The sequence below is a fragment of the Pelophylax lessonae genome (genome assembly GCF_965119305.1).
Source record: "Pelophylax lessonae genome assembly, chromosome: 2".
NCBI lineage: Eukaryota > Metazoa > Chordata > Amphibia > Anura > Ranidae > Pelophylax > Pelophylax lessonae.
The window spans coordinates 608469208-608497099 of record NC_138769.1 but is presented as its reverse complement, the minus strand read 5'-3'; the positions used below and the strand labels follow the sequence as shown (position 1 = coordinate 608497099).

At 39.4% G+C, this 27892-nt stretch overlaps 2 protein-coding genes across 2 annotated transcripts in view; both read right to left on the bottom strand.

Moving 5' to 3' along the window:
• LOC309545287 (uncharacterized protein) overlaps window positions 1-27892 on the bottom strand; it is a gene marked incomplete at its 3' end in the record, with an annotated part of 724166 nt that overhangs the window by 127348 nt on the left and 568926 nt on the right. The window lies entirely within an intron of this gene.
• On the bottom strand, window positions 63-17755 carry LOC309545293 (keratin, type II cytoskeletal cochleal-like; the record flags this gene model as incomplete). The annotated part of the gene is made up of 9 exons (XM_082244435.1): window positions 63-343; window positions 485-513; window positions 7972-8192; window positions 9245-9370; window positions 9508-9672; window positions 10519-10614; window positions 14371-14431; window positions 16378-16607; window positions 17258-17755. The coding sequence occupies 9 exons, from the start codon at window positions 17753-17755 to the stop codon at window positions 63-65; spliced, it is 1707 nt and encodes a 568-aa protein (XP_082100561.1).

The following is a 27892-nucleotide window of genomic DNA, read 5'->3' as shown; positions in this document are numbered from 1 at the left end:
ACTCAATTTAGTGGAAAGCAAAAGAACGAATTTGCACAATGCGAAAGTGGAGCATGAGAGATTTAACTTCTGTAGCTTGATTGGCTGGACGCAAATCGAATGCTGCTACTACCACCGCCACCGCCAGCTGATATTCCAAATCCTGAAGAGCTGCCAGAGCTGAATCCAAAGCCTCCAGCAGAACCACCACTGCCACCATAGCCACCACCAGCGCCAAAGCCACCACCAGCGCCAAAGCCACCACCAAATCCTCCTCCAGCGCCACTGCCGCCAAAGCCACCACCATAGCTTCCTCCGGCTCCACCGCCGCCAGTTCCCAGGGAGGTCTTTCCACTGACCACAGCTGTAAAAAAACATAATATTACATTTAATATATAAATATCACTGATACATAAGATATTGCATATACATGCATAGTTATATCAAATGTACCATTGTATGTAGAGCAAACCAGACAAAGAAAAAAGTATCTAAGAATACTTACAAATGCTCACATTGCTGTCTGTGGACAACCTAAAAACATTCAAAAAGAAACACCAGTTTTATTTTAATAAACAGTCTGTAAAAATATGCTCTTTATAGTAAAATATTGTTCTATGAACATATATACTGCTATGAAAATATACAGAAATTCTATTATTATTATTATTATTATTATACAATATGTTCATTTATTTTCTACAATTGTATCAGGAAAAAATGCAATACAGAATGTAGTGAATAAAAATACATTATTGTTTTTATTTAACTACTGTATTTTAGCATAACCATTAAAAATTTGTGATAAATGATGCCATATCTGAATGCTGGTTTATGCTACTCCAATAGAAAACCTTGTAACACCTGTTGAATGAAAGAAGTAACTAAAGTGTATGTACACCCTAACAATGAACTTATCTTAGTTATTCCCTTTTCATCTGTTAAATATGCCAGTGGAAGTTGATTCTGCCAGAAATCCAGTAATGTAGCAGAACACCTCTTTCCTATGTTAGGGTGATGAGAAAAGAGGGAGTTGTTCTTTAGTTCTAAAACAACCTGTTTATATGGAGAGTGCAAAATGTGGTGCAGCTGTGCATGGTAGCCAATCAGCTTCTAACTTCAGCTTGTTCAATTAAAATGACTGTGAAGGTAAAAGTTTTTTTTTAATCTTAATTCAATCTATGCATTAAGATAAAATAAACCTTCTGTGTGCAGCAGTCCCCCCCCCCCCAGCCCCCCTAATACTTACCTAAGCCCAGTGATGTTGCAGGGGTTTCTCAGCTGCCCAGGACTCCCCTCCTCATTGGCTGAGAGAGCAGATTGGCTCCCACTGTTGTCAATCAAAGACAGGCAGCCAATCAGGAGAGAAAATGGATGGGGCCAGGTCACGGCTCCGTGTCTGAATGCACACAGTGAGCTGTGACTCAGCTCAGGTGCCCCCACAGCAAGCTGCTTTCTGTGGGGGCACTCAACAGGAGGGAGGGGCCAGGGGCACACAAGAGGGACCCGAGAAGAGGAGGATCGGGGCTGCCCTGTGCAAAACCACTGCACAGAGCAGGTAAGTAAGTATAACATGTTTGTTATTAAAAAAAAAAACCTGGATGCTGATTGGTTTCTATGCAGAGATTCACTAGATTTTGCAGCCTCTAGGTTGTAAATCAACCCCTATATGTTGTTCTGGCATTTAGATACACCCTAATATTGACAGCAGAAACATTAGAGCGGGGGTCAGTAACCAGTAGATCGTGGACAGGTGAATGGTAGATCGCGGTCTGGGCTTGATGACCAGCCAATCCAGAGCATCAGCGTGCAATGCAGAGGGACTACTTGTAAAGTTGGAGTTGTAGTAGGGAGCAAGAGCCACATAAGCCGATGCCTCCTCTGTAGTGCTGTCTCATGCAGAGTGATATGTTTCCTCCTCACCACCAGATTTAAACCCATAATTGCCATGCAGTGCACGTGACTGCAACATAGTAGTACAGCAATTAGAGGTTAAATCAGGTGGAAGTAGGTGATACTGTGCCCGGTGATCTTTGACTTCTCCCATGTTGTTTAGGTAGATCTCCACCTCTTAAAGTTTGCCTACCCCTGCATCAGAGTACGTCCCGTACAATTCTGTCCAGAATCTGCCATTGTAGTTAGTATAATGAATGTCTATGAGATTATATTTATAAAACAGTAAGATGTGACATTCACCAGACATTCCCTCCAGGTATAAATGTTACAAATACAGAGGGCACACCAGACTAGCGCATTACCTTTACATTACCTAAAAAACATTTTTATAGGTTTTATGCCTCATACACACGTTCAGATAATTAAAAGGGATACAAATTCCACGCTTATGGATGTAAGCTAGGCTGCAGCCTACCCCAAAATATAGTCCAATGGGCTATATCGTACAATAGAGAAGTGAAGTGAGGTAAAATGGCACTGCCTGTTTAAAAGTGTTTAAAGAATTTTATGGAAGGGGTTAAAATGATGTGAAGTAAAGTGCTAATGTGCAATTATATGCAAAACCTCTATAAAAAATCTAAGCATTATTTTGGAAAAAATAAATAAAAATATATACACATAAATTGTGAGCATAAAGTAATATGTGCAATCAATAAAGATGACAATAAACAAAGTGCCAGTGCAAGTTATCCAGTGAAACCACCAAAAATATTATATATATATGTTAAATCAAAAAAGTCCAAAATCAGTCCATAAAGTGCTTGCAAAAAAGTGCTTCACAAAACAATAGTGCTTCAAATATTGTTGATGAGTGATATTCGAGGGGGTGATCCGGGTGGTGGGTGTAGGGTGAAGAAAAACATGCACCCCTCCAATATATCCCGCACTCACCAGAGATATATACCCCTACAGGGGTAATAAACTTTAGGGTAATAGCCTCTTTCCTACGGATCCTAGTAGTGGGCTCATGGGTAAAGATATCCCTGGGTGTCTCCTCTCAGCGGGGTCAGATGTTTCCAATACACTAGATCACCATAATATTCCTCTCTCAAGTATAAGGAGATATCCCGAGGTAGTATGTAAAGAGGAAGACATCATATAGTGATGTACCGTTTAACTTCTTTATTAAGCATAAAATTTAAGAGTAGTACTCACATTTAAACGTGGCAAAACAAGCATAAGAAGCAATAGGGGCCGCGAATCCCTCGTTGGCGGCTGCTTCCGGGACGCTATGCGAACCAGCGACCGGATCTGCGTTCCAGTGGGGCGGAAATGATGTAACCACGCACGACGCATTTCGTCACAGCATGACGTCATCAGGTGCGATGACGTCTGACCCCGCTGAGAGGAGACACCCAGGGATATCTTTACCCACGAGCCCACTACTAGGATCCATAGGAAAGAGGCTATTACCCTAAAGTTTATTACCCCTGTAGGGGTATATATCTCTGGTGAGTGCGGGATATATTGGAGGGGTGCATGTTTTTCTTCACCCTACACCTACCACCCGGATCACCCCCTCGAATATCACTCATCAACAATATTTGAAGCACTATTGTTTTGTGAAGCACTTTTTTGCAAGCACTTTATGGACTGATTTTGGACTTTTTTGATTTAACATATATATATAATATTTTTGGTGGTTTCACTGGATAACTTGCACTGGCACTTTGTTTATTGTCATCTTTATTGATTGCACATATCACTTTATGCTCACAATTTATGTGTATATATTTTTATTTATTTTTTCCAAAATAATGCTTAGATTTTTTATAGAGGTTTTGCATATAATTGCACATTAGCACTTTACTGCACATAATTTTAACCCCTTCCATAAAATTATATAAACACTTTTAAACAGGAAGCGCCATTTTACCTCACTTCACTTCTCTATTGTACGTTCAGATAATTGTACGATAAAACTCGCTTTCGACCTGATCACACGATAATCTGATCGTTTGTACACAATTTTCGACAGCCAATCATGACAGTTCGTCCAACAAAATCCGCAGGGACAAACAGGAAAACTTCTATTGTATGATAGCCTAGCGAACGACAATCGTTTAATCAGTGCATTATGCGTCCGCTAAAAATTGATCGACAAAGACTGCGCATGATCAGAAACACTAAAATAGCACGAAAAAAGCCTGGCTGCTATTGTTTTTGTTTTGAAACATCTGATATGTAGCTACGCAACCAGTAAGCTTTTCCAGAATTGTACGAAAAAAAATCCTATATGCATTGTTGAATTCAATATTAGTATCATGCAACAAAATGTGAACGATAAGTCGTCCGATTATCTGAACGTGTGTACGAGGCATTGGAGTCTATCTGGGTTTTCCTGACCTGTTTGGAGTGGCAGCACACTCAAAACAGCGGCTAGGCAAGGGGAGTCTCTCTTCTACAGACCTAGCTACCAGCAACTCTCAAGTGCAGAAGCATTTATTTTGTCATTCACTCCAGGTATACCTTCCTCTTGCATATGTTTTAATCACACTGATTGATTTACCTGCAGTGAAACACTGATGGATGTCACATTCACTGCTTTATAAATGTTGCCCCTAAGATTTTTTTTTTTCCAGGTTAATTGTATTTTTATTTTTTAGCATTAACTTGCTTCAAGATGAAAAGATTAGGGTAAAGGTCCAAAGGAACCATTTTTTATTTACTAAAGAGGGTAGTAGTTTACCCATTCCTACTTTTTTGGGGCACCAGTGATGCAAATGGGTTCCTTGTACTCAGCACTTGGCTAGTGTTTTGAGACTTTGGACCTGATTTTTGACAACCCTGTTGAAATAGTGACCTAGTTCTTGAGGTCATAAGTACAGCAGGAGGTCTGCTTAACCCCAGCCCCTTTGCTGTGTAAATGCAAACCACTATGATTGATGTGTCAGGCCCTTAACATACAGAGTAGAACCCATAGCCGTCTCATTACTATTATTACACTATTGTTTTGTTTTTTTTTTCAATAATGCTTCAGTACCCAAAAAATCAGTGTTGCTTTATTTCAGGAAACACAGACCACGGGTTTCATGGTCATGAACATGAAAGGGTGGCCTTACTGACCCTAAGGTAGAGGAACAGGTAATCATTGCACAGATCCTATACTCTAATTCTGCTGACAATATATATATATATATATATATATATATATATAATATATATGTATATACATATTATATATATATATATATATATATATATATATATATATATATATATATATATATATATATATATATATATTTCTCTAATAAAGCATCATGACATTTTGAGGTAAAAATAAGGTTAGGCTAGATTACTATCAGTGAGAATGCCGCAGGATCACTTTACAGTTCATTTCACAATTTGCTAAGCAAAACGTTTATATACTATAAAATGTCAGCAGTAAAAAAAACAGGACAATTATTAGATATGAAATGATTCCTATGAACTGGGTGATTCAAGGGCAGTACAGATTTTAGATCAGGATAGAGACAGAAAGGTATGGTTTTTATCATTGAACATGTTTGAAATTGCTTACACTCCAAGCTGCATAAGTTATCATGCTGCTCGAAAACTCATGAATGTCCTCTTGTACAGAGTTCACCCCTTTTGTTACAAACAGTATGTATTATTGCTTTGAAAATGTATTGAAAATGTGCTTCTGAAACAGCATTACATTTTGTTTATTTATTTATTTTTGCAGATGTTCTGCTGTAGTTCCACAATAACCACTGCCTCATTCTGTTCCAATAAATGTGCATACTTTGGACATTAAAGTTTTTATATATATACTTAACACGTGGTAAAAAATGTTTTAAAACTAGCCCCCACTGCCCCTTGTAGCTGCAGGTACCATGGAGTAATCCATTCTCAAAGGTCACAACAGAGACTTAGCACAGCACCTGCTGTTTGTTTGTTTTTTTATTAGGAGGGAGCAGGCTGCTAGGTCCCTGCCACCAGAGAAAAGGATGTGCCTCTTTTGTGAACTTTGAGGATTCATTTTCTCACAGTGCCTTCAGCTATAGGGGCCAATGAGGACTTGCTTTAAAACAAATTTAATTCTTGTTCAAAAATAGTTTGCTTTACTTCACCCTCAAATGCATCAAGGTGGTCAAAAATATTTCACTGTGGTGTTGCCCTTTGTGTACTGCGGCCATTAGCAGTCCCCTGTCAGTTCTTTCTAATAAGTACAGCTCACCACAGACATTACAATCTGACTGTATATAATCTCTTTTAGATCTACCAACAACTTTGTAGTGCAAGCGCCTGCCTGACTGGATAAAAAAGATTGGATAGATTGAGTAGGCCCTTATTTTACATAGTGTTGGTAAATCTAAAGCTGATTGTAAAAAGACTGAATGGTTAGATTGTAACATGTATTGTGACCCTAAGACTCTACTATACACATGATAGCAGTTTTTGTGAAGTGACATAAATTAGACTAAAGATTAGGGATGATCAAATCGTTCAGGTCGACCATCGGTTCGACCCGAACATTGACTGTTCGAAATTCGGCCGAATTCCGAACTTTTTGCGGAAAAAGTTCGGAATTCGGCAACCAGAACCGACCAAAATGCAATGGGACAGGAACTGGGCTTTAAAAGCCTGTGATTGGACCAGAACCATCAGTAAAAGCCAATTGAGGGGGCAGGAGGATGCTAGGAATGTTATTGGAGTGACTAGGGGGTCCAGAGGCCAATCAGTAGTAAATACGCCCCCCAGTATATAACATAGCCCCGCCAAATCTCTAGCACTGTAATACAGGGGCTGTGGAAGAGAGTGCAAGCAATTCTGTTACTCCTGCTTCAAAAGTGTCATTTAGCAATTATTAGTGTGAGGAAAGGGATATCTAGTGTAGTTAGGGTACTATTTTCCACTATAGTTAGATTTAATAATCTAGTTTCTGTAGGGAAAGTGTTAAGTGTCAGGGTGACTGTAGTGTAGTGTAGTGTAGGGGGAACTGCCTCTGACTGCTATGGCAGGGTGACCAAACTCTTCCATTTCAGGGTGAACGCCATACAAAAAAGATAATTTTTCTTAGAATTTTTAGCAGAACAGGCATAGGGCTCCGCTCCTGTCACACCTGGCCATTTTTGTTGCAGGCGTTTATTGGGCTTTTTTTTGGACGTCTTTGGAGGCAGGCATGACATCTGAACTCCTGTGTAGGGGTATATATACACACAGACATATTTGTATATATACACATACACACATATAGGTGTGAAAGTAGCGGAACCCTATGCCTGCGCTAATGAAATTATTTGCAGGCATAGGGCTCCGCTCCTATCACACCTATATGTGTGTATGTGTATATATACATATATGTGTGCGTGTATATATACCCCTATACAGAAGTTCAGATGTTATGCCTGCCTCCAAAGACGCCCAAAAAACGCCCAAAAAAATGCCTGCAACAACACACCTGGGCGTTTTTGTTGCAGGCGTTTTTTGGGGCATTTTTTTGGGCGTCTTTGGAGGCAGGCATAACATCTGAACTTCTGTATAGGGATATATATACACACACACATATATGTATATATACACATACACACATATAGGTGTGAAAGTAGCAGAACCCTATGCCTGCGCTAATGAAATTATTTGCAGGCATAGGGCTCCGCTCCTATCACACCTATATGTGTGTATGTGTATATATACATATATGTGTGTGTGTATATAAACCCCTATACAGAAGTTCAGATGTTATGCCTGCCTCCAAAGGCACCCAAAAAATGCCCAAAAAAATGCCTGCAACAAAAACGCCCAGGTGATACGACTTGGTGAAATAAGAAGAAATTGATAAACGTTCAGTAAAAATTTTTGGTAATACCACTCCGCCAGGTGGGGTCTTTTTTTTTTTTTTTTTGTGTTTTTTTTGTTTTTTTTTGTTAGTTTGTTTGTTAGATGTGATGGTTGTTATGTTATGTTTTGTATGTTTTTGGTTTTGTTATGTGTATATTATTGGAAAAAATCAATAAAAAGTTATTAAAAAGAAAAGTTTGATCATCCCTACTAAAGATTACAGACACACATTGCAGATGGATTGCTTACCTGGTCTCTTCTCCTTCCAGCAGTTTTCTGTATGTGGCAATTTCCACATCCAAAGCCAATTTGACATTCATCAGTTCCTGGTATTCTCTCAGCTGACGAGCCATCTCTTGTTTTGCCTTTTGAAGAGCTGCTTCTAACTCAGCAAGTTTTGCATGAGCATCCTTCAGGACAAGCTCTCCACGGTCCTCTGCCTCAGCAATGGCTGTCTGAAGTTTTGCATTCTATAGAAAATATAAAAAATTATATTTTATTACTTAACTATTGCGGAAACATTGTATATGATGACAATTTTGTTATATAATGGGAATCAAACAATGATACAGGGCAATGTTTTTCCAACACTTGCCCTCCATAGACCAGTTTGTGCCATTCCACCAGCTATCCAGTTATATAAACCATAATATTCTAATATTTTGTCATTTTTACATGTAATGTAATATTTATTAGGTCCTATCCCATTTTTAGCATTGTTCCTAAATAGGTTCCTACACAGAACCTTGAACCCACAGTTGCATAAAAAGTAATTGTTACTAATGGTCCAATGACCTAATGGCCCGTACCCGATCCAAAAATCGGACGAAAAATACTGTTTTCGAAGCGATCGTGCGGCGATAATCGGATTGTTAGTTCGGAGCTTTCGAGAGCCTATCCTGACAGTTCATCCGATTTAATTCGATGGGACAAGCATGTAAATTTTTCTTGTACGATACCAGATCGTACAATTTTCATTTAATCAGTACAGTTATCGTCTGAAAATACACTACAACAAATTACATCACTTTTGATTCTTTATTCTGTCATATGAGAATTTTCAAAACTTTATTAACCTCTCCATGTTCGACATCTGATTAGCATGCAAAAAAAAAACCAGGTGATCTGTCGCCCAATTTTTGGATCATGTGTACGGTTCATTCGAATTTAGACACACACCCTGGCTCTGGCCAGCTCTATTGCACAGTTAAGGCTGCAATTTTGCTGCTGATATATGATAACCTTCATTGCTAGCCAGTATCTGTGCTCACTGAGGATACCTCATTCCATAAGTTACCAACCCCCTCCCCACCCCCCATTACATAATGTGGCTCGGTATTCACATTATTTCCTAGAAAAGGACAAGCTTAACAAACTTTCTTTTTACCAAGCAATTAGAATTCAAACATAAACCAATAATGGACACTGAATTACTTCATTAGGTTTCCTACAATGTCCAGGAGTGTATTTTGACATTATTTGCTGTTAATATTATTTTTGCTGTGTTATTATAATGTCTTACCTGTTTTTTCACATTTTCAATCTCAGCGCGAAGCCTCTGAAGTTTGCGATTTAGCTCAGAAATCTCATTCTTGGTATTACGGAGAACATCACCTTGTGCACCAGCAGATGCTTGCAGCTCCTTGACCTATTATTATAAAACAAGTCATCAACACTATGGGGAAAACATAGTTATCAATAACCTTTTATTTTACACAGTGAATAAGTAGTTCTGGTCTTATAGCTTCCTAACATTACCTTAAACATTTCCCACAATAAACTCACCTTGACTGAATAGGTAGCCTCAGCCTCTGATCTGCTCCTCTTGGCAATGTCCTCATACTGAGCCTTCACCTCAGCGATGATACTGTCCAGATCCAAAGCTCTGTTGTTGTCCATGGAGAGGATGACTGAAGTGTCAGAAATCTGAGCCTGCAGCTGACCCAATTCCTAAGTAAAACAGACATAGAAATAAATACATTCATGTATTTTTATTCCTTCATTAACAAACTGGTTAACATTTAGAGCTAATACTGATGTAAAGTTATTCTGATAATTTATGGGCAATAAAAGACAGAATTATACTTATAACAAGCTCAAACTCATATTATTCATTTCATGGTAAAGCTCATATCGAAGAAGGGAAGAGCAAAACTGTTTTAGCAGGTCTTTTACAGATTTCACTATTGGTGATAGTTCACATTGTTTGATATGATTTAGTGAAAAAATCTACTCCTTTAGGTTTTTGTATTTTTTTTATTTTTGTTTTAACCCTGTAAAATAATGACACTAATGGGGAGCTCAGGAACAAATCCATAATAGTTGAATGAAGCTTCCATAAAACTCCCTGAATTGTTGCTTTCCTCATAGGCTTCAATGAATTTTGCCAAAATGGCCTCATATTTCATCATCATCCATTAGTCGTTTTTTGTAGATGTTTCAATTTGCACAGAAGCATTTTATTAATAACTTAAACCACCCTACTTTAAGCATAACTCGTTATAATCATAATGGGTTTCAGGGGCACATGAAAGGAACTAAAACTGATATATGATTTTTTTTTTTCGTCACACTGTGCCTGTTTTTTGTCATTTATCTAGTGATCTTTCTACATATCACTTTTTGTTTTACACGAATACAGTGTAACTTCCCATTGAAAACTTTATAAACTGGATTAAAAACAAGCAATAATTTTAATAAAAAAACAGAGCAGTGTAGTGAAATGGAAGTCAAATATTTTGCCACTCCTAATATATAGGCTCCATGTTGCTTATATGATAATAATATATATCTTACTTGTTCATAAAGAGTCCTGAGGAAGTTGATCTCATCGGTCAAAGCATCAACCTTAGCTTCAAGCTCTACTTTGTTCATGTAGGCAGCATCTACATCCTACAATGATGACAAAAGTATATTGATTTTTTTTACAGTTACAAAGAAGAGAATGATCCCTATAATACAACTACTTCTATTAAATTAAATCTGAACTCCAGGTAAACAGTTAAACATATTTTTGAAATGCATACATGAGAGCCATTTTTTCTGCTAAAGGATCTGTATTGCTGCCTATCCAATTTGAAGATTTACATAGCCCTACCAGTGAGCAGAGCCAGGTTGGTAATCTGCCTGTATAGTGGTTAGGCAGTATCATTTTATTACCACACTGCCCCCAGGCTGGTATTGAACAGTGAAGCAACTACAACAGATCTGAGTCTAGTTTGGTTGAATTACTAACTAAGTCAGTCTTATCTTCTCCAGTCAGTCAGCTACTTATCCACCGCTGCATTTCTGCCCTTAGTCCTTGCTATGCTTTTCTCCCTTCTAGTTCACTCAATCATGCAAAAAAATCCTGATTTCCTGAACTGGTCTGTGGTCTTTGTGTTATGTATTCTTCAACTCTCTCTGCAGTCCCTGATCCATGGTTTAGCCTGTGATCTCAACTATCTCTACTGCACAGTTGTAGCTTAATCACTTCAGCTCCGGAAGGCTTTACCCCCTAATGACCAGGCCATTTTTTGCAATTTGGCACTGCATTGCTTTAACTGACAATTGCACTGTCCTGCAACGCTGTTCCCCAAAATATGTATATCTTTTTTTCCCACAAATAGAGCTTTTTTTGGTGGTATTTGATCATACCTACGGCTTTTACTTTTTGCGCTATAAACAAAAAAAGACTGACAATTTTTGAAAAAAAAAAAACAATGTTTTTTACTTTCTGCTTTAAAACATTCCCAATAAAAAAATGTAAAAAATCTAATTTTTTCATTAATTTAGGCCAATATATATTCTGCTACATATTTTCGGTAAAAAAAAAAACCCTAATAAGTGTATTTTGATTGGTTTGCACAAAAGTTATCACGTCTACAAACTAGGGGATACATTTATGGCCTTTTTATTTTTTTTTATTTTATTATAAATTATTAATGTTTTTACTAATAATGACGGCGATCAGTGATTTTCAGAGGGACTGCGACATTGCGGCGGACAAATCTGACACTGAGTGACACTTTTTGGGGACCAGTGACACCAATACAGTGATCAGTGCTGAAAAAAAAATGCACTTGTACTGTATAAATGACACTGGCAGGGAAGGGGTTAACACTAGGAGTGATCAAGGGCTTAAGTGTGCTCCTAGGGAATGCTTTTTAACTGTGTGGGGGATGAATGTAGAGAGAGAGCTTAGCTGAAACACAAGATCTTACTCTTCCTCTGTGACAGAGAGTTCTGTCATTCTCCTGCACGCTTGGGCGGCCATTGTGGCTGCTGGACCCGCTGGTTGGCTCCTGCTGTGTCTAATCACAGTGGGAGCAGTGTTCCAGTGGCGTGCGCGCGCCCCCGAGAACCCGTGCACAAAATCACGTACCTCTACGTGATTTTGCGCAGCCGGGCCGTCCTACCACAGTATATATGCGGTGGGCGGTCCGAAAGTGGTTAAGACTAGTCTATGCCACAGTAAAACACATTCAACTCCTCAATGATCAATATCAAGCATATAAGAATTAACATTTCAGAGTTCTGTTTTCTCCATACTATATGTGTTACCACCCAGTGACCAGTTGTACCAGAGGAAGTCAAAGGAGCATTACGCTCGACGTAACGCGTATAGGGGGGCGGAGCGTGCGTGGCCGACGCAGAGTCTCTCTCTGGTAACAGATCGCTGACATCGATTATACAGCAGGCACAGCTGAGTGCCCGACAAATGTGAGTTGATCTGCCTTTCTCTAATAAAGCACACCCTTATTAGTAAGCGGAGAGCACTAGATTTCTTCATCTGTTTTCTATATGTCCCGGGATCCCTCGAGGTGCAATATAGTGTGGCTCTTTCCTGGAAGTCTGATCAATGATACATGTGATTGCTGGCCCGTTTGGGTCCTTCAGAAAGGTGAGAGGCTGATTCACCTGGTGGAGGGATTCACTATATTGGTGATTACAAGTTGTTTTCATCACTGGATTTTCTTCATCTGAACACGGGACACTCTTTATATCATTTTATTGGAAGCACACACATTGCTATGTGCCTTATGAACTGGATATGATTTATTGTCATCACTTTTTGATTTTATATTTCTGGCGCATCACATTTTTGTATGATTTACCAGAGTATGTGCATCATCCCCTTAGTGACCACTGTACAGTATATACGCAATAAAAATATTCCTCAAAATATGTGTTAACAAATAGTGACCAATCACCAGAATATGTGTGATAATCCTTAAGCGATCAGTCTGCAGAGTATGTGTATTACTTCCCTCAGTGTCCACATTATGTACATACCACTCTGTGATCACTCTTTAGACTATATTAACCCTTTAGAGATCATTTATTAAAGAATTTACATTAAATGTTAAGGTTTTTATTTACTATAGGCCAGGGGCGTAACTAAAGGGGTTGCAATTGCAACCGGCCCAATGCTCCAAGGGGCCTTTGTGGCTCCCCTGTACACCTGAATAGGAGGGGCGGCGGGGGCAGCATGTAGAGAATTCACTGTCCTCCTTTTTCCTCCTGTAGCTGCAGGAGGAAAATGAAGAAGATTGGTTCCCCTGTATGCTGCCCCCACCACTCCTTCTATCCAGTTCACTTGTGTTCTGCTGTCTCTGGGCCCGATGTGTGCTGCCCTGGTCCCCCCCCTACGGTGCTCCCTTCCCTCTCCTGCCGGCTGCTTCAGGGGATGTGTCACAATAGAGAACCAGGAAGGGGTCAGTAAATATGTATTTTACCAGCTCCTTCCTTTTCTGAATGGACAGAGTCATAGTCAGTGACATTGTAAAAAATTAAAATAAAATTATAAAAAATAATACAATTAAAATACCAAAAAATAAAAACTACTGACACCAGTGGGTGAACGTCCAGGATTGCAAAGGTCACACTTGCAACCGAGTCCTGGCATTGCACCACGGGAGGCTTCAAGATGGCAGGAAGGGGGCTCACTGCAGAACTTGAGAAAGGGTCCCACAATAAGAGTAAAGGGCCCCAGGATCAGTGGGAAGAGCCCCAGGCTTGAAAGGAAGGGCCCCGGCCCTTCATGGTTTCTTGCACCGGGGTCCTGAAGGTTCTAGTTACACCTCTGCTATAGGTAAATAGACTTTGTACTTTGCAAAGTGCAGTTGCCCTATGCAAGTGCCGTTGCTCCAGAGCTTAGTAAATGAGGTAAGAAATTACTTTGCAAAGAGTACCCAATCACGTGCAAGGAAAATAAAAATAAAAAAAAACAGCATTTTTGCTTGCACATGATTGGATGATGGAAATCAGCAGAGCTTCTGCTCATTTACTAAGCTCTGGAGCAACTGCACTTTGCAAAGTGCACAGTCTTTTTGCCTTTATTAAATTAATCCCTAAATGTCCAAACCACAGAATATGTGCATTATCCATTACCGGTATATGCATTGGAATCTCATTAACCAGTCATCAGAGTATATTCGTTAGCCCCTCAGTAACCAGTCTGTGCACTAAACTTAAACTTCAGACAAATACCAAGATACTCATTAAACATAGGGAAGAAAAGATCTTTCCTTGTGGTGGCATAATACCTATATGTCCAACCGTGTCTGGTCTATGTTCACTTTTAAGGTTAGAAAACCTATTGTCAGTCATTAGTCTCAAATAAACAACAACTTTGTTTTAGATTTACTAAAAATTATCTGAAGTTACCTTCTTAAGTACAACAAAGTCATTCTCTGCTGATGTCCTCTTGTTGATTTCATCTTCATATCTGCATATAAAAAGAAGTACAGTTATGCTCCTTAGCAAACCTGTAAAAATTGAACTTGTAATTTTGAATATGCTATATAACTATCTATTTTTTTTTTCTCTTGTTGGAAGTAATCACCTGTCTAACATGTAGACAGTAAAGCTGGCCATAAATGGCAATCAAATTTGCCTGGTTCAGCGGGGACTGGCCAAATTTTGATCCATGTATGGCAGTTCCTGCTCCACAGAAATCAATCTAATGATTGGCTTCTGTCAAAACAGGACAGTTGGAAAGCTTTTCCACAGGCGTGAGCTTGCATATGCTGAGCTCAGAGCTACGGTGTCAGGGACAGAAAGGTATGTAAGAGAGTTTAAATTAGAGAAAGAGTTTGCACCTGTGATGGTGGAGATGAAGAGAGCTAGGAGAGTCTTAGCAACGTTCTAGCAACAAGACAGGATGGATTTATTAAATCTTTACGTTTTTCAGTCAGGCTTCAGGATCAGGAGGTACACAAATTGCCTACACCTATAGAAAGGGCATTCCCACCTACAGACTGCCATGAACCACTGCTCTTTTATTATTCTGTCCATAGATTGAACTATGGATTGGTATGATTACAGTCAATAAAGTTGTTGCTTTCTCTACATTAAAGTAAAAAACCTTCTATTGTCAGTTCCCCCCTAGCCCCCTTTACCTGTGCCCGATCTCATTAGAGACCTGTGCTCTCTCCTTCCTCTCTGGACTCTGTGAGAGCAGCAGGAGCCATTGGCTTCTAATGCTGTCAATTAACTCCAGTGATGAGAAAGCGGGGGGTGAGGCCAAGCCGCACTGTTTGTGTCTATAGACAGCCTGGCTTGGGATAGAGCCTGCACAGTAGTTTCCTATGGTGGCACATGGAGAAGAGGAGGAGCCAGGGGGGCCGGTGGAGGACCCAAGAAGAGGGGGATAAGGGCTGCTCTGTGCAATACCATTACCATGCCACAGAGCAGGTAAGTATGACATGTTAAAAAAAAAAAAAAAAAAACACTTTAAAGGCTGAGCATTTGCTGTCTCATTCCATTTACAAGCCCATCTGCACAGCATCATTACTGTTAGTTGCTGCTAGGCACTTTCCCCTGTAAGTGCCTCCAGCCGCTGATAAGTTTCTTCTGGCTGAATACATTTTGTCTCTGTATATTCAATAACCATTAAAGAGTTTGATTATCCTCACTTGTTCCACCCTAAAACCCCCTTCACAGCATATATACTGTGAGCGTCCACCACTCTTCCAGACAATTTCTCTTGCACCCAGCTCCTACAGTCAGCTATGATCCTCTAGTCTCCACACATGAACCAAACCTCTGGAATACTGTGCACAAAGTGTGACTCCACTCTACAATTTACAGTAATCATTGTGTTCAGCTTCCCTCCTTTGGTCCAAAGTTCCTGCACAGCTGCACATACTAATTTGACTTTCTGCCATCCTGCCTTTCTAAAGTGATAAATGTTATATTTCCTAATTTCTATCCATCAGTTATCACTTTTTTTGGGGCCCTACAAGGTAGCGATCCTCTGTGCCAGGAACTATATATATCTTTCTTTTATATGTCATTTTTTGCACTCTTTGGTTGCCTCCTGGACTTTTAGTGTAACCGTCAGCTGGAGGATCTGTGTTTTTGTCTCCTTCCTAATTTTCTTTATATTGACCATCACTCTGATAGCGCCAGTGACATACTTTTATGTTTCTGAGTTCACACTCATGTGTCATAAATACTTGTTAGTTAAACCTTGTTTTGGAAATATGACTAGAACTGTCTAGAAACATACTACAATCTTTGAAAACCATTTGTGTTTTCCTAACCTTGAATTTTGTATTTCATTCACAGTATTGATTAAAATGAATAACACTGTTAGAAAAAACATAAATTTACAAAAAAATGATATGGACTTCATTAATTAAATGTTCCAGTGCTATGGATATTGCTTACTTGTTCTTGAAGTCATCCACCAAGTCTTGCATGTTCCTAAGCTCTCCATCGAGTCTAAATTTATCATTTTGTAGAGCATCCAACTGCCTCTTCAGGCTGTTGATGTATGCATCAAATATAGCTTCAATATTGCTTTTGCCACGGGCTCCACCTTTGACTTGCCCTCCTTGTTCTTGCAGGAGGCTCCATTTTGTTTCAAGTACTTTGTTTTGTTGCTCAAGGAACCGAACCTATTACCAAACATAAAAAAGTATAATGCACTATCACAAGAAATTTGCCTTTCTCAAGATAAAATTTCTTAGATATTACATACAAATATAGTTAAGCTATCTCGTTTATATTTTAACAGTCCCAAGGGAGCCCCAACATTCTATGTTTGAGATAAATGCCCAGGTGCTCACCCACAAAGAAATCTATACAAATCCAAAACTGGTAGCCATTTGTCTTGCAAAATAGATAGATCAAGACAGCATTTTTATTGTCAATGTTTCCGATGAAGATGGACTGAGCATCATCGAAAACATTGACAATAAATATGCTGTTGTTTTGATCTTTCTCCTCTACAAGATCTGTGAGTGCCTTTATACCAGTTTTTCACTTATACTTTTATATAGTGTTAATGAAAGACAGCTTATAAATTGGACAGACAAAATAGCAAAATTATATGATTCTGTATTAAATCAAGAAGTAATGATTACTATGGAAAGAGGATAATACAATTTAAAGTGCAATAACACCTGCTGGTCATTAGTCATACATACATTTAGTCTGAGCTAGATATTTTTGCAATCAAATTCAACTTAAAAAAGTATAAACTCAGTAATGAAAATGAACCCTGTACCAAGGAAAAATAGTATATTATGGTATAACAGATCCTTACCTTATCAATGAAGGAGGCAAATTTATTGTTCAATGTTTTAATCTGTTCCCTTTCGTGGAGTCTGACTTTTTGTATCTCAGGATCAATCTCCAAATTCAGTGGTGCCAGAAGACTTTGGTTAACTGTTACCTCTTGAATACCAGCTTGGGCTCCCCCAGGACCAAACCCTTGACCAAGTGCGAATCCTGCTGATCCACCACCAAAGCCACCACCACCAAAGCCACCACCACCACCAACTCCTACACCAAAGCCCAATGCACCATATCCACCTTGACCACCTGCGGTACTGATGGAGATGGTCCTTCTACCTCCTACGTTAAAAAGGCTTCTGCTACCAAAACCTCCTGCACCGGCTCCACCAGCTCCACCAGCTCCACCAGCACCTCCAGCACCTCCAGCACCTCCAGAACCTCCAAAGCTTCCACTACTTCTGGACACAGAGAATGAGCTGAAACCCTTCTTTTGGGCTCCACCACCAAACTGCTTAAATTGACTCATTGTGGCTTAGAAGTTGATAAAGATGAAAATGTGAATAAACAGAAAAAGGAGATTGATGATAGAGACAGGGCGCCTCTGGTACAAATCTCTGGAAACTCTCCTATATATACTCTGTGCTTGGCCTGCAAAGGGTAAAGGATATCAATTTACAGAATTAATATGCTTGACATGCCTGGAAGGAAGGACAGCGTTTTTCTACTTTCAACTTTTTTTCTAAACTAAAATCTCTGGAATGACATTGCTCCCAGGCTTTAACGATGCAGAGATAGCTTTTAACACTAGCAGGTGAAAACATTTATCAGGAATACTCAGGTCACTTCTTAAGTCCATAATAGTTTATTGTGTAAAATGTAGTAGTAGTGAATGCTTATCATAATTCATTAAATAACCTTAGCCCACATGAAGCAATCATTTTACTGGTATCTTCACAAATCAGAAAAGTGCTATATTACTATTTAATGTAACTAAATGTATTTAATCTTTTATAATGATGCACTAAACCAGTCACTCTACTGATGATTTATATTAACTATAACTACAACTATTACAGTGTGCAGTGTTAATTAGCAGTTTCTGGAACAAGAAAGATACTTTCTTATATAAAGAGAGGTATACATTTCAGAGACAGAGAATCTAACTTACTAGATGGGGTTGAAAATCTTTAGACAAAAAATTGGGTGAGTATTCACTTTAGTTATCCAATCATATGAAAAGTGAATTTTCACCACATTCAGAAAAGTGAAAACTTCTTTTTAAATAAAAATTCCTTTGCAAAATGTAATTCTACTCCTTTAGTAAATTGGCCACAATGTTGGCAGTGTAGAAAACAGTTACTTGCAATAGCTGGGAACATATAGATATAAATGGGCTGTTTTACTTACAAAAGTTGATAATTGTCAAAAATCATTAAAATATTGTAAGAATATTCATTTTATGTGAAAGGCATATTCCAGTTCACTTTTAATTCATGATTATGTGTAGATGCTTTTTACATGACTAGATACAGTATCTGACAAAAGTGAGTACAGCCCTCACATTTTTGTAAATATTTTATTACATCTTTTCATGTGACAACACTGAAAAAATTACACTTTGCTACAATGTAAATTAGTGAGTATACAGCTTGTATAAGAGCCGGTTCACACTGGGGTGACTTGTCAGGTGACCTGGTCGCCTGACAAGTCTCCGTGGGTCGCCTGCCATAGAGTAGCACAGGACCCGTTCTAATAGGCGTGACACAAGTCGCTCCGACTTAGAAAAAGGGTCCTGAGCTTCTTTGGGGCGACCTGGAACGACCTGCATTGACTTCAATGATATGAAGTCCGTGCCGGCCGCTCCGAGGTCGCGGCCAGTCGGGTCGCTCATATGTGAAATGGCTCTAACAGTGTAAATTTGCTGTCCCCTCAAAATAACTCAACACACAGCCATTAATGTCTAAACTGCTGGCAACAAAAGTGAGTACACCCCTAAGTGACAATGTCCAAATTGGGCCCAAACTGTGAATATTTTGTGTGGCCACTATTTTTTTCCAGCACTGCTTTAAACCTCTTGGGCATGGAGTTCCCCAGAGCTTCACAGGTTGCCCCTAGAGTCCTCTTCCACTCCTCCATGACGATATCATGAAGCTGGTGGATGTTAGAGACCTTGCTCCTCCACCTTCTGTTTGAGAATGCCCCACAGATGCTCAATAGGTTTTAGGTCTGGAGACATGCTTAGCCAGTCCATCACCTTTACCCTCAGCTTCTTTAGCAAGGCAGTGGTAGTCTTGGAGGTTTGTTTTGGGTTGTTATCATGTTGGAATACTGCCCGTCGGCCCAGTCTCCGAAGGGAGTGGATCATGCTCTGCTTCAGTATGTCACAGTTCATCTTGGTTTCATCAGACCACAGGACATGGTTCCAGTAATCCATGCCCTTAGTCTGCTTGTCTTCAGTAAACTGTTTGCTGGCTTTCTTGTGCATCATCTTTAGAAGATGGATGACAGCCATGCAGACCAATTTGATGCAGTGTGCGGTGTATACTCTGAGCACTGACAGATTGACCCCCCACCTCTTAAACCTCTGCAGCAATGCTGGCAGCAATCATAGGTCTATTTCCCAAAGACAACCTTTGGATATGATGCTGAGTACGTGCACTTAACTTTTTTGGTCTACCATGGCGAGGTCTGTTCTGAGTGGAACCTGTCCTGTTAAACCGCTGTATGGCCTTTGCCACTGTGCTGCAGCTCAGTTTCAGGGTCTTGGCAAACTTTTTATAGCCTAGGCCAGGGTTTCTCAACCCTGGTCCTCAGGGCACACTAACAGGCCAGGTTTGCAAGAAAACTGAAATACATCACAGGTGATATAATTTGCTGCTCAGTGATTGCAGTATTCGAGTCTGCATCTCCCCAAGGTAATACTTAAAATCTGGCCTGTTAGTGTGCCCTGAGGACCGGAGTTGAGAAACACTGGCCTAGGCTATCTTTATTTAGAGTAACATTTCTTTTTTAAGATCCTCAGAAAGTTCTTTGCCATGAGGTGACATGCTAAACTTCCAATGACCAGTATGAGAGAAAGAGAACCAAAACAACACTAAATGTAACACACCTGCTCCCCATTAACACCTGAGACCTTGTAACACTAATGAGTCACATGACACCGGCAAGGGAAAATGGCTAATTGGGTCCAATTTAGACATTATTAGGGGTGTACTCACTTTTGTTGTAACTGTTTAGACATTAATGGCTGCGTGTTGAGTTATTTTGAGGGGACAGCAAATTTATACTGTTATACAAGCTGTACACTCACTACTTTACATTGTAGCAAAGTGTCCTTTCTTCAATGTTGTCACATGAAAAGATACAATAAAATATTTACAGAAATGTGAGGGGTGTAGTCACTTTTGTGAGATACTGTAGCTAATGCAAATGTTCACATATTTTTTTTAAATGGATTTTTCATTGCAGGAGCGGTAACCCCGAGTCACGCTCGGGGTGGATGGGCAGAGAGCGCAGCGGTGTTCTCTTACCTTGTCCTGGCGATCCAGCGATGATCTCTCATTGCTGAGATCGCCAGCCGAGAGTCCCGCCGCTCCTCCGTCCACCGTCGGTGTGATCACTTCCTAGTTCCGTTCCCTGCAGCAGCAATGCTGCATGGGAGCGGAACTAGGGAGGGAAATTCAAAAAAAAAAAACGTTGCACAAAACACAAAATACATTTTATATTACATATATATATATATATATATTTATATATATATATATGCATATATATATATATATATATGCATATATATATATACATACATACATACATACATACATATATATATATATATATATATATATGCATATATATATATATATATATGCATATATATATATATATATATATATATATATATATATATACCGGTATATATATATATATATATATGTGCATATATATATATATACCGGTATATATATATATATATATATATATATATATATATATACACACACACACACATATATCTATATATAATATATAATGCATGAATTATAATCTAATCAATAATATAATTTTATTATATATATTATATATTAAATAATAAAATAATATTATTGATTTGATTATAATTCACGCGTTTGTGTTTCAAATTTATCACATCTGGGATGTCTACTAGACTCTTGTTTTGGTCAGGTTTAAGTCAGCAATTACTAAGAATTGTAGGCCTATAATACATAACGCCAAATTTCCATGAAAACAATTGTACCGCTTTTGGTATGTAATTCCTGACATAATCATACCGCCAGGGAGGTTAAGTAATGATACCCAACTTCTTTTGCAAATCAGCCTCAATGTTTGAGATCTCTCAAATTGGCATAACCACCATGAAATATATATGTTATAATCTGTGAGAACCCAGAAAAAAACAGAAGCCCACAAGCAGGAAAAAGGCCTGGATAGGTAATGTTTCTAATAAAATGATGGCTTTGCATAATGTTCTGTATAATGGCCTGCATTGACAAATGGTAAGTGATTTTCTAACACAGTATGGAAGAGGCTTTACATAGTAGAGAGTCATGCAAACCCAAGCGCTTATATACACAATAGCAACAGAAGGTGGTCTATTGCTGTGACAGCAGATGAACTGTATTTTATATTGTATTTAATACTGGTTTGTAGGCTAATTTTTCAGATGAGATCACATCAAAGTACAAGTTGCCATTTTTAATATTAGCCAGTGGTCCCACACGCAGTTAAAGTATAGATTTAACTCAACTATCTGTTGTGTGAGTCTTCCCTTTCATTCTAGAGGTTTCAGAAAATATCATTGTATGATTTCATGCCTGTTAACCTGTGTCTATGAAGACACTTTAAAATGTGAGTGCACCATGTTTTAACCACTTCAGTCCCGGAAGATTTTACCCCCTCTCTGACCAGGCCCTATTTTGCGATTCGGCACTACATTACTTTAATGGACAATTGCGCAATCGTGCGATGTTGTACACAAATAAAATTGATGTCCTTTTTTTCCCACAAATAGAGCTTTCTTTTGGTGGTATTTGATCACCTGTGCGATTTTTATTTTCTGCGCTATAAACAAAAAAAGAGCGAAAATTGAAAAATCCAAATTTTTTTAAAATTTTAGGCCAATTTGTTTTCTGCTACCTATTTATGGTAAAAAAAATCGCAATAAGTGCATTTCGATTGGTTTGAGCAAAAGTTATCGCATCTACTAACTACGGGAAAGATTTATGTCATTTTTATTGTTTTTTTTTTAATAGTAATTGCGGCAATCTGTGATTTTTTTGCGGGACTGTGACATTGCGGTGGACAGATGGGACCACTGACTGACATTTTTGACACTTTTGGGTGGACCAGTGACATTACTTCAGTAATCAGTACTAAAAATATGCACTGTTACTGTAATGATGACATTGGCAGGGAAGGGGTTAACATTATGGGTGACCAAGGGGTTAAATGTAAGCCTAGGGGAGTGATTCTAACTGTGGAGGGGCGTGGCTTCTGAATTGACTATAGAGACATGTGATCCTATATAGATCACATGGGCTCTATGATCATTGCAGGGAGAAGAACGGTCAGCTGTGTTTACAACAGCTGCCCGTCCTTTTCTCTCAGCGGAGAATGATCGCGGGCGTCAGGCGGCAATCGTAGCCGCCTGCCCGCTGCATCGGCTTCCCCACTGACGAGCAGGGTTGGGAGCGCGCCGGCGGCGGCGCGTGCTCACCCCCTAGCCAGAGAGCGAGCGCCATACATATAAGCCAATTTGCCTGGGAGTGGCTGCCTGCTGCAGTACATCTGCGGTGGGCGGTCGTAAAGTGGTTAAATAAATTGCAGTAATATTTTAAATAAATTAGCAGCAGTAAGGGTTAAGGAATACTTTACCATTCAAGCACGGTCTCTTCCATTATCTGGTACTGACTTCATGCCTGTTTGTACTGAGGTTGACATAACAAATAGCATAATTAAATTATATATATATAAACCCAAATACTACAATCAATAAAGCTTTAAAATGATAATGTAATCTGTCTTAGGATGCAAAATCACTAAGTTCAAAGTGTCCATAGTAGACACTGTCCTTAGTGCAGCTTAGTAATGCTGAGTCTGATAAAAATGACCTACTTAACATTAGTAAGCTTCCTCCCCAGCCCCTGCATCCATCACAGAGACAGGTGAATGGCCATGGAGTTTTGTAGTGGGGTAGGCAGAGCCTGATGGGAACTTGCAGACTAGTTCCTTATCAGGTCTGCTTGTCTTATGATTGACACCGCACTGAAATGGGTAGATTTCATAGTTACACCAACCAGTGCAGCAGGGGTATGAAGTTTTTGTCCAGATTTCATAGCTGCCCCATACCCTCTGTTGTCAATCACAAGGCAGGCAGACCTGTAAACAAAAAACTGACCTAAGTCAGTAAGTCAGCGCTCGCTGACTCACAGTGGAAGGTAAATGCATAGACCATATGTGCAAAAAACACACAAGCATATATAAACATATAAAATGGTAAGGCAAAAAAGTCTAAAGGAAGAGGGGGGGGGAATGTATATATAACAAACAAGTCAAAGATGGGAGTGCAAAAACCTCATCTATGAACGAAGTCCTTCCACAGTAGGGAAAAAATCACAGTGTAGATGATTCCTTGTAGTGGATGGTCATGGAGTCCAAATCATATAGAGTATATAGAGTACAGGCAGCATATAGAGTGCAGGCAGCTCCTCGGGAGGTGAGGGACCCTCCAGGCATATAGCAAAAAAGGAAGAAGACAAAAGGCGCCAGGTCACAATATAGTATGAGAAATATGACAATTTTTTGTAGCGACTTACATGTACAAACGATCCAAAATACAGCCAGTAAACCATGAACAATGGTACTCGCAATGGGACACATCCGGGATGATCAGATCCAGGGACCTGCTGAACGATCCTGTGCTGTGTGGCAGTGTCTATGATACAGGTGCCGGTTGCTGCTGTAGGTGGCGCAGGCTCCCTGGATGGGCAGCCTTGCAGATGCATCCCGGATGCGTACCATTGCGAGTACCGTTGTTCATGGTTTACTGGCTGTATTTTGGATCGTTTGTACATGTAAGTCACTACAATAAATTGTCATATTTCTCATACTATATTGTGACCTGGCGCCCTTTGTCTTCTTCCTTTTAGGCAGGCAGACCTGATGGTGAACTAGTCATTCCCTATCAGGCTCTGTCCACTGTAAGGGTCTGGCCCACTTCAAAGGTTGATAGGATGCTGGTGAATTAGCAAAAAGTGAAGCAAATACACTACTGTATACAAAATAATAAGGTTGAACACTCAACATCCCCTCCCCATAATTCTTGTCTGTCCTACGCCCAGGGCTGCTGTTAGAAATCATGGGGCCCCATACAGCCTACCTGGCAGGGCCCCCCTGAATATGTCAAGACAATATTTTCAATAAGTGTCCGTTCACACTACCGCGGCACGACTTTGGGGGCGTCCTGTGAAGTAGCGTGCACCGCGACTTTGGCGCGACTTGAACAGACTTCACATAATTGAAGTCAATGCAAGTCGCTCCGATGTCGCCCCGAAGTAGTACAGGAACTATTTTCTAAGTTGGAGCGACTTGAGTCGCTCAAATTAGAACGGTTCCCGTAGCACAGAATGGACCGCGACATGTAAGGCTGACCAGTCGCCTGACAAGTCGCGGTAGTGTGAACTGGGACTAAATATACACTAAAATCATTATTAGAGGACACAAACATAACAGAGAACCTGTGTGAATTAGCCCTTTTTAATTGTTTTTTTATTTACAATTATTTTACAATTTTTCATTACAGTATATAATTAATTTTTCTTTTACAATTTTTTATTTTTTTACAGGATAAGAAAGCCTGCAGTGCTGTAGGAAGGAGGAGGGGGGGGGGGTAATGGCACAGTGAAAGGGAGGCACATGGGGGATGACGACTCAGGAACAGGCAGAACAGGGAAGGGGATCGGAGTTGGAGAAGCAATTACAGGAAGATGCCTTGTGTCTGTGTCTCTCCCTGCAGCAGCTGAAAGCTGGCAAGAGAGGGAGAAACTGGTTTTCAGCTGCTGCAGAGAGCCGCACAGGGCCTCCCTCTGTAATTGCCCCTCCACCCAACCACACTGATTACCTATGCTGTTAAGGCCCCCCTGTGTGCCCGGGCCCCCTACAGGAGGACTGGTGTCCCCCCCTATCAGCGGCCCTGCCTACGCCAATTTGGACTTGGTGTTAAATACCTCCAGTTTTGTCATGTATGAACTGACTTTAATTCTCCGTCACAGCCATTGCAACAGGTTCATAAAGTAACACTAATAACTACTTGATAATGCTGCACATGTCAGAACTCCTTTCCTGATATGGTTTAGGCTATTTTAAAGGGGCCACACCTCCAGAAAAGTGTAGTAAGCGCTTTGCTAAATTCTCCCCACTATCTCCCAGTTGTGCTTCTGCATTGTCACTCTTTGTAAATGGGCTTCTGATGGATTAAGATCCTGATTAAGCTTATGATGGTGTGAAATGTGTAAGAGCAGCAGGTGGATTTTTCCTGTATTGAAATACATCAATAAACATATTTTGGACTTTCATACGTTGAGCTGTTCCACTTTCTATAGGGCTTCTGATGATGGATAGGAAGGGATTGCAAAGAGGCTGCAAAATCCATCTCTGTACATCATAATATACAAACTTTTGGTATTTTATTTTAAATTTGGCCCGGTGTTGCGCCACAATGTAGAAGTGGAGCTAATTAGAACTACCTGAATATCGTGCACGAATCGTTGTCAGAACTAAAACTATTGCAGGTGTTTTCTGAATTAGGTACAACAGGTCTAAGTGGTTCAGTGGCTTTACTGAATTCCCCCCAAACAAACTAAAGGTTATTCTGCTGGGGTAATATAATATTATCAGATATAATAATTTTATTTGGGGAATTATTCTGACTGGCATTGGTTGGGGTCATAAGTTTTTTTTAACCCCTTAGGATATAAGCATAAATTAACAGTTGCTTGTCATTTTACATATTACGAATAGTCTGCCCCTGATGGACTTTTGGCCATTTTCAGCCCTGATAACTTTACAGCTGTTCTGCTTTGCCTGAAGCGTATCTTCTTATATGGGGCCAGTTTCTTCAGAGACTGTATGTGTCTAAACATGCAAATGCCAATAGGACATTTTTGGTGTACAAATGCAATGTAGCTTTAAGATTTCTTTTTACTGTATACCTAATAAAGGCTTTATTAATGTTGACATAGATGATCCTGTAAATTTACTCAAGGATTGATGGACTGATATTAATTTCTTAGTTAAGATGTTTACATTGCATTTACTATTTCTGTAATTTATGTATTACAATTCTTACTTGTTTAGACATTTCATAGCTCACTTTAGTTATGTTTTAGTGATTTTATATATATGTATATATATATATATATATATATATATATATATATATATATATATATATATATATATAATTTTTTTTTTCAGTTTCTGTACATGTTTTTTATTTAGAGGAACATGCTGGCTAAAATGTATAAATGGTTCTTTTTTGGAGATTTTTTTTAGATGCCTTTTGTTGGTCATTTTATTGTAAAACCAGTTGAGTCTGACTTGCTTTTATTTTGGATCCATAAGGATTAATTTTCTAGCCACAAACAGGATGTTATCCGTCAAGGGAATTTTCCAATATCTTAGTGACTATTCTTTGCAAAGTGAAGTTTTAACCACATTTACTAAACTAAATTCCCTCTACAAATCAAAGAGTCTACTTGCCTGCAATAAATCAACAACTTAATATCTGATTTGGTGTGCAATGTAATATGAATGTGCTTTAACTACATTTTCTGTCAAAGAACCAAGAATTTGGGCATATACAGAACAAAAGCTGTAGCTCCCATCTACTAGTCCAGGTTGCATGTCATAACATCTGCCACAGGACAGTTCATTACCATTAGCACTGTATAACATCAAGCTGTCAGCCTTTTTGGGCAGGAATTGTATTTCACTTGTCAGTCCAACTTCAAGGTATTTGAGACAGTGACCTCTCTGCACAGTTCCTGCTGGCTATTGCTAAACTTTTACTCTTATTCAGCATCTCCAATCACTCCTGACATCCTGGTTTAGGCAGATTGCTTACTACCTGCACAAGAAAGGAAAAATATTAAAATGTACTTCTATACAAATATCTTCAAAGAGACAGTCTACCTAAAAGTGAAAATGTAGTTATAGGTGGGGTCTGGTATGCTTAGTAGGGTTGAGCGAACACGGACTGTATTGTTCGTGTTCGTACCGAATAATTGGATTTTTGTTACCCGAACACGGACCCGAAAACTTTACTGTATATTCGGGTAAAAATCCGTGTTCGGTCATTTTATTTCCGGGTTTTGTATGCATTGGCGCGCTTTTCATGGCGGGCCTTCAACAGCCAATCAACAAGCGTTTAACTGGTGTGCCTTAAGCCATCCCAGCCATGCCTACAAATGTATTAGTAGCTGTGATTGGCCATCTGAAGCATGTGACCAAGTCTTTATAAGTTTGAGACGGAGCGCCGCTGCGTCATTCTGCTGTGTTAGTTCAGGGACAGAGCACACATCATACGTGCTGGCTGCTGATTAGGGACAGACAGGCAAAAACCATTTGTGTCCGGATAGAATTG